The 8849-nt window shown below is 41.1% G+C and overlaps 1 protein-coding gene across 1 annotated transcript in view; it reads left to right on the forward strand.

Moving 5' to 3' along the window:
- The window catches only part of gria1a (glutamate receptor, ionotropic, AMPA 1a), a gene marked incomplete at its 3' end in the record, with an annotated part of 57674 nt that extends 49034 nt beyond the window's left edge, over positions 1–8640 (forward strand). Inside the window, exons 13-14 of the mRNA XM_083980906.1 lie at positions 6424–6558; positions 8473–8640. Coding sequence (XP_083837032.1) covers positions 6424–6558; positions 8473–8640 — 303 coding nt within the window. The remainder of the gene's footprint in view (positions 1–6423; positions 6559–8472) is intronic.
- Positions 8641–8849: the final 209 nt, after the last annotated feature.

Here is an 8849-nt window from a genome sequence, read left to right on the forward strand (position 1 = left end):
GTGGGCTGCTGGATGAGAGCTGAAGGAGGACACACAAACTGATGTTCTCTCGTTCTCATCTGATCTACAGAATGAACACTTGCTTCCTGCATTACTTCCTGATCATAAGTTGTGAACCTAGCTCGTGCAGCTTTAATGTCCTTCTCTGCCTTTAATCTTTCCAACTCACGTTTTTGAGCTTCAAGTTCTTTCCTTTGTTGTCCCTCTAGGAGTCGAATCTTTTCTTTTTGTTTCTCCTCTAAGACTTGAATCTTTTCTTTTTGTTTCTCCTCTAAGACTTGAATCTTTTCTTTTTGTTTCTCCTCCTTCAATAACACTTCATACTCTGCTTCCTTTGCTGCTAATTCTGCTGCAGCGTCTGCTCTTTTTGCTGCTATAACAGAGTGTTGACTTGAACCTTTACTTGAGTGTTGACTTGGAGGTGAAGCTGTGGATCCGTAGATGGAGTGAGCATAGTCTCTGTTAAGAAGCTCATGAAGACGCTGCCTTACTGCTTCACTATCAAATTCTTCATCTATGCCTGATATCCTTTCAAGAGCAATTTTAACAATGTCCCTTGTAACTGCCTCACAGGCATCAATACGACGTCTTGTCTCATTAGATGGAGTGAGGTGAGCTCTGATGTCTATGTACAGGTTTATAACACAGTTTTTTCCTTCTTCTAGTGTGTCTATAAGAGTTGCAATGTCACTTTCAGGAATGTCAAACTTTAACTGTTTTCTAGCCTTACGTGCCTGGATCTTCCATTGTTCATAAATGTGAGTCAACCTTTTCTCCTTTTTGTGGGCCTCCTCCTCATGAAATGCAAGCATCTTTTCCGTGGGATTCCGTAGGCGACCAGAGCGACGGAGATCCTCCTCTTCAGTATCCTTATCCTTCATCTGTTCGGAGTCTCTGTCGTCTGGAGGCGTCTTTACTGATGCTTCCATGTTGTGAGCAGGTACCACAATCCTTGACCATCACATCAGGTCCCTCTACAGTTGTCCTTGGTCAGCGGCGTGATGTGACGGATGAGGTGAAGCTCTTACTAAGCTCTTACTGTAGCATCCCCGGCTAAATGATGGTCGAACTCTCAAACTGATGGTTCACAATGTTTTATTCCTTGGACCGTATTCAATGTAAACACACCGTAAGAGCTATGAAAAGAAGAAAACAAAATACAGTTACCTTTACTCTTACTTGAAATTACCTTTAACTGCCTTTATCACAAACAATCATGTAAGTTGACTCTCTTTTTATCTAATAAACTTATTGTAGACTCACAGGTTTTACTCCATGAATTTAAATATATATATTTTAACTGCTACGATTGATGTTACAGTCATGAGGGAAAATTCACATTTTAACTGAAAGACAACCTCCCATAGAGTGCAATATAAAACAATATTTGACATGAAACTAGCATTTTTAACCGTTCGTTTTTAACCCAATAAACAGTTTTTAAACCTTAGCAGACCTCATATAAAACAGACAAAATAAGTCCTGTTGCATTACCAAAACAACCTACGAGTTAGCTTATAGCTTCATCTCACTTCAATACAGACCGACACGGCAGCTCGCCGATGCTAATAGTAGCTACCGCTAACCACAATACGCTTTATGCATGAAAATATCCACGGCAACCAAACTCGAGCCGGACATAAATACAGCATGAAATGGTAACAAAACAAACCTTGTGCCCCTTATTAGCCAGGTGCTAGGGCGTTCCATGTGGGTTAGACACACTTTGCTTGCTTTTAGCATTGAAGACACTCTTTTCCTACTGCCGGTAAACTCCGAAGCACCGGATGTGTACGAGGTCTCAGCGAGACGCTTTCAAAATAAGAGCACTGAATATCCGTCTGCCTAATGTATAAAAAATAAAAGCCTGGCTTTAAAGAATGTTACTAAGTAAACATAAAAACACATTTATGAAAATACTATGCTCATATTAAAGGTCATTTACAGAACCTTTCAAATAAGTTGAGCTTTACCCTTTGCATTCTGGCCCTTATGTTAACTCTGCCTCGACTCTCACTGCAGAATGTGCACGTATGGATGCAAACCCTGTCAGTCCGCCAGATCGAACCCCCGAGTCACGCCATGTCTGCTACTGTGCTTGCCTGCATCTGTGGTTTATGTTATCCACTGTCTCACCAAGCGGCTCTCCCCGACAGAAAAGTCTTTGCTCTTGAGCTTAGCTACCTCTGAATGCAGTTGAGATGTCAGCTGGCCTTCTGATCTGTCAGCACAAGAGCTTTTTCTCCTCCTTTCCCCTGCTCATATTTTCATAGTTTAATGCTATAGGGTGTCAAACTATGTACTATGATGGGCCCTGTCTCTGCTAAGCTACTACAGATGATATGAAAATATTATGTATGTAGAACTCATAGCTAACGGCTCAATAAATATGTTTGCTGACAGAAGTCACAACAGAGCAATTTATTATGCCAATTTAAATATCTCTGTACTTACAGGGACTTTCTACAGGAACTTAATGAGTGTCTGGCGATATGACATCACTAGAAAGAAGAAATAATAATAAGAAAAAAATTGAAATTTTTGAAAATATGCTCGATCCTCTTCTTCAGGAGACTTTGATGATAAGATTGATACCACTCTCATGTGCACTAGCGATGTAGCTACAGCTAGTTAGATTAGTTTAGCATAAAGAGTAGAAACAGGGTAGCTGCTTAGCTTGACTCTGAAAATTAATTTGGCAACAACAACATTTTTTTTATGTTATTTGTTTTGTCTGTGGTATTTATTTCATACAAAAAAAAAAAAAAAAAAAGTAGCCAAGAAACAATCTGGAACTGAGCTGCTTTAGTTCAATGTTCACCTTAAAGGGATAAGAAGTTTAAATCTTCTTGCCTGATGAAGATGCCTTTCTTTCAATGATGAGTTGCTTTTTTTTTTAATTTTGCAACAACTTTCTCCTATGTTTAAAGAACTCCCACGGTTTCTCTAACTTCATACATTAAACATTTATTAGCAGTGTGAAGTGATAAGACACTTAATTAGTATCTTTTGTATTTCTAAGTAGAAAGTTTGAATGCACACACATTGACATACACACCATGCTAGGACCAACACAGCTCCAGGTGATGAACATAATTTCAACCTGAGAGGAAGAATTAGTCTCTGAAATCTACAGACTTTCAGTCCTTCATAGCTCATACTTTGACACCCTTGCCAGAGTATAAAAACTTTATTTACACCACATACGTAATTACAACTTTATATGATAGGGTTTATTCTAAATTATGCTTGGCCTCTAGACAGACTAAATAAGTTAAAATGCAAATGTATCCTTGGAGTTAAATTCTATTTATCTAAATGAACGGACAATTAAAAGCCAGAAAATCTGTGGTGGCTAATAACCTCTGCTATTTTTAAGCTAATTTCACATCAAAGCATCACAACATGTAACAGAATAGGTTTCCATGTGGCATTGATCTCAAAGGTATTCCCCAAGTGGATTTACATGAAATAACATCCTCAGTTAGCCCTGATTGTTCCACGAATTAAATTGGATCGACTGATTCAAGTTTTAATCTTAACGATATCATTTAATTAGGAACTACTAATAGGTGTAAATGTAAGTAGGGAAGTAGGGAATCGCCATTGCAGTAGAGAATAATGACCTATAATTTAAAGCAATGTCAAACTTGTCAGAAGACTTGTTTGTGCTGTTGCTGCATGAATGCATGTGTTGTTAGGGGTTAATGCACTTGACCTGTACCCACCAGTTCCCCCATGAGATGTTATTTATAGAAAACTGCTGTGTGTGTTTAAATGTAAAGAAATGTATGAAGTAGTCAAACATTTTTAGATCAGTATCTGTTCTTAATATCTGGGGCCTGTCTCACAAAGCACATTCAACACAGTGAGAATATCTTTCAATTACTATCTGGTCCTACTAATCTAATCCACTGGTGAGTCTGGACATCTGGTCTTCAAAACAGCTATGAAGCTGCATATTTGCAACAGGAGGGTCTTCAAAGAAACATAAACAACTTTGTCCTCTCTTATAAAAAACAAGAAAAAAAATCACAAGACTTAATATGAGAAACAAACAGAAAGTGCAAACGTTTCATTAATGAAGCCTCTGTTGATGTAGAGAGGATCACTGCAGGAGCATGCTTTGTTAAATTAAAAATGACTTGATGAAGGCCTGTGACCAAAATGTGGCTTGAATAAATCACTGGGAGCTAATTTTCACTGTGCAGACATTCTTCTTTTTTTTAATTAAAAAGTCTGATTACTTCTCGTCATTAAGGCGCAGTCACAATACGTCTTATTTATGTGATAGTGTCATCATGAAGTTCTGTTTCTGCAGTGATGAGATATGGGTCCAACTGTCTACACTTGGTCAGTCACTGCAAGAACCTCAGGACACTTAATACGCAGCAGACTTAATTCAGCTACCTACTGCTCTTGCTGTTCTATGTGAAGCTCGGGTTTATTCCCACAGAGGAAGACCAGCTGCACTACAAATTATTTATGGTCATTTTTTTATCAATATATATTGTAAAATGTGCCAAAGGTTGAGTGAGAATTTGCATTATTTGTGTTAAATGATGGTTTGACCTGTCATTATGCTTTTCAGTGGGTATCATAAATGTACTGAGCTCTCTTGACAGGTGACGACATCCTCTAACCCTAACGTAGTGGTCAGCTGCCTCCTGCAATAATGTTTAGCTCTAATCCCTGTTTTGTACATACAGTAAAGACAAAACTAATAATTTCACAAATCTTTAATATATTCCTGAAATAAAATGTATTTTAGGTTTAATAAAGCAACTTTATTCAAACTTATTTTACATTATTATTGTTCCTCTCAAAGTTGCCTGCCGACAAAAACGTCTCCCTGCATTGTCATGACCATTTACAATTAATTTATCAGATCAAACAGCCAGAGTTAAATCCAGAGTTATTCAGTTTAATCCAACTTTGCAAGACAGGCCTCTGAAATGTCTTTTTACAATTCATGTTTTGTGTGGTTATACTGTATGTGTGTCTTTACATGTATGATTGCAGCGTGTGTGTATGTGTGTGTGTGCGGAAACTTTCAGTATGCGTGGGTCTGTGTGAATATATTTGTCAGTTTGTTGAGGTCCTTGATGAGTTGAAGTCCTTGCACTTGTGCTTCCTGTTTGTCAGACTAATGTTTGTCTTTATGTACAGCGGGGAAAATAAGTATTGAACACGTCAACATTTTTCTCAGAAGATATATTTCTAATTGAGCTATTGACATGAAATTTTCACCAGATGTCGGCATCAACCCAAGTAATGCACACATACAAAGAAATCAGAACATTAATGTCCATAAATTAAGTTATGTGTAATAAAGTGAAATGACACAGGGAATAAGTATTGAACACATGAAGAAAAGGAGGGGCAAAAAGGTATGGAAAGCCAAGAAAGCAGCTGGAGTTTGTCAGTATTTAGAATGTAATCCTGTCTCCTATCAGTGCAAAGTAATATCTGCTGGTTTAGTCCTGATTGATGCCTTTTAAAAAGGTTTCTCACCACCAAGGTGTCAGACAATAAGTATTGCATGATGGGCAATGGCAAAGAGCTGTCTAAGAGCTGTCTAAAGACCTACGCAACCAAAGATTTCAGACAGAAGAGTCAAAACAATATTCAGAAGGGTTCCCTAACAGTCCAGGACACTGGTGGAGAGCTTCAGAAAGACCTGGGATCAGCAGGTACAGTTGTTTCATAGAAAACAATAAGTAATGCACTCAACTGCCATGGCCTCCATGCACACACACCATGCAAGCCATGGCAGTTGAGTGCATTACTTATTGTTTTCTCTGAAACAACTGTACCTGCTGATCCCAGGTCTTTCTGAAGCTCTCCACCAGTGTCCTGGACTGTTAGGGAACCCTTCTGATTATTGTTTTGACTCCTGTTTTGCAATAGTAAGGTTGTGTAGGTCTTTAGACAGCCCTTTGCCATTGCCCACCATGCAATACTTATTGTCTGACACCTTGGTGGTGAGAAACCTTTTTAAAAGGCATCAATCAGGACTAAACCAGCAGATATTACTTTGCACTGATAGGAGACAGGATTACATTCTAAATACTGACAAACTCCAGCTGCTTTCTTGGCTTTCCATACCTTTTTGCCCCTCCTTTTCTTCATGTGTTCAATACTTATTCCCTGTGTCATTTCACTTTATTACAAATAACTTAATTTATGGACATTAATGTTCGGATTTCTTTGTATGTGTGCATTACTTGGGTTGATGCCGACATCTGGTGAAAATTTCATGTCAATAGCTCTATTAGAAATATATTTTCTGAGAAAAATGTTGACGTGTTCAATACTTATTTTCCCCGCTGTATGTGTGTGTGTCATATGTGTGCATATCTGTATACCTGTACATACTCAACACTTGGCTCTGCCCCCTTTTCTTCCCCCTCCTCCCTCCAGGACAAGACGAGCGCTCTGAGCCTCAGCAACGTTGCAGGAGTCTTCTACATCCTGATCGGCGGCCTGGGCCTGGCCATGCTGGTGGCGCTGGTGGAGTTCTGCTACAAGTCCAGGACCGAGTCGCGCCGAATGAAGGTGTCCACCGCGCGAGCCGCTGCCGCCTCAGCCGCTCAGGCCTTTCACTGCTCAGCCTTAGACAGTGGTGCTAGCGCCCCCTACACAGAGCTGCAGAGCTACGGCTTGTACGCCAACAACACTGTTAAGATATAAGGGCAGAGCACAGCCACGGGGTAGGAAACGCTGTGATCCAGATGATGATGATGATGATGATGATGATGATGATGATGATGATGATGACATCCGCCTCCTCACACCTCTCCGCCCATCTAACCGTGATCACAGTAGGGCCTCTCAAGGCTTCCACCGCAGTGCAACCGCTCTCCTGTACCTCTCTCTCCCTCTGCCGCTCCCTTGCTCAGTCTTTACGTCACTGATCTGCAGTTGTCGAATCACTTGATTTAAAATTGCCCTTATGCCTCTCTCTATATATATTGTATATACACCTGAATTTATAAACATTTTTCCTGTGTTCAGCACTAGAGGCGGACACTACCCCTCACTCTGCATTATAACCCCCTTATCTAAATACACAGTCACTTTTTCTGTTGGACAAATTTCTAATACCCATTAAACTTTTTTATTTCAGTTTACAGAAATGTTCATCACAGGCCTCTATTTAAATCAAATTTCTTCACTCATTACAATAATCTCTTCACAAGAGGAGAAATTTCACTTTGCAGCACAGGTGTAAAGGCAATTTGAATCACAGTGGTACATCTATCTACCTCTGTCGCTCTGAGCAAATCTCTCCCCTGCTCCTTCCTCTCTTTTTGCTGACTGTCTCGCAAATGCAGGGCCCATTGTGGTGAACATCCTTTATATGTATACCATAAGGCAGGCCCGGTGCGGCTCACATGTTTTTTCATCACTGCTTTAACCCCCGAAAGGTCTAACTCAAACTGTTGTATGTTCAGAGGTCTGAGCGTCAGGACTTGTTGCTTGATACTTTATTTGGAGATGTGAGGTCTGACCTCCAACAGCTGCCTCATGGATCAATTTACAACAAGCAGTCTTTGATTCATTCTTCCAACATCAAAGCCCCTTGTGGCCCAGTGATATACTCTTCATGTAAACAGCAAAAAACAACGAGGCAGGGCCAAGACAAGGACTGATCTTCAATACAGATCTCTTATGTTTTAATCAGCCCACGAAGAGGCACCTGATCAGTATGCTGATGAAACTGGCGAGGAGCCTATTAGTCCAGCGGTGCCTTTATGCTGTTTGGCTTGAAAGAAACAACAACGCTGTTCCAATTAGAGGGTGGTGTAATTCTCCAGTCTCCATGCAGCACTCACCGGTTGCTCCAGGTTGCACTCGCTTTGCCCAATTTAATCAGCTATAGAATAGGCTAGGCAGGCAGACACCAAAGAGGCACATGTGCGCTCTCACACACGCACACACAAGTGCATCACACATCATTAGGTCGGCTTTTGAGCCCAGTGGCTTTTATTGTGCCAGGCTGGAGAATGGAGCTATTAAACCAATGAGTGAAGCCTCAGCTCTGCTCTTACTGCCCACACTCTGCTCTGCTCCTCCTGTTGCAAATTAGGACGTCGATGCACATCGGCCAGTGCCACGGTTTACCACCCGCGAACAGCACTCAGGTCCAGATAAAGAGGGCGAAAACTAGTACCCTATGACTCCTAACAGCCCATTCTGCCCCCGAAATTCCTGGTGTGCCAGCACCACATTCAGATAGTGACATCAACAGATGCTTATGCGCATATATTTGTATAATAAAGACCAGAGAAATTGCATCCTGCAGATTATCCCTCTATAGCTGAAAGACCTTTTAAAGAGCATAACTGTGCGCTGCTAGCTCTAAGTGTTGCATAAGCTTTCTCTGTTGTCATTAGGATATACAATACATAGAGCGAGATATACAGATATCATGTGTGCAGACTAACTGTGGTGTCTTTGTTTCTGCAGCAATCCATCAACGACGCCATGCGCTGCTCCACCCTGACCAGGATGAGCGGCAACGGGAGCGGCGGAGAGAACGGACGAATCCTCACACACGACTTCCCCAAGACCGTTCAAACGCTACCCTGTATGAGCCACACCGCCAGCATGGGACTGGGTGCCTCCGGCATGTGATCATCACATGACTGTGCTGGCGGCGAGGAATAGGCAGGGTGGGGCAAAAGAAGAGCACAAGACTCTAAGGACCTCAAAAATCATGGCTGTCCAGTTTGACCCATCTGTTCTCCTGGCTGTCAACGCGCCCAAAATCCTTCAAGACTTTACTTACTGCCAAAATGCACTCTCAAACCGCTCCTTACAAACTACGAACAGAGACTCGCAAC

The sequence above is a fragment of the Trachurus trachurus genome (assembly GCF_905171665.1).
Source record: "Trachurus trachurus genome assembly, chromosome: 10".
Lineage (NCBI taxonomy): Eukaryota > Metazoa > Chordata > Actinopteri > Carangiformes > Carangidae > Trachurus > Trachurus trachurus.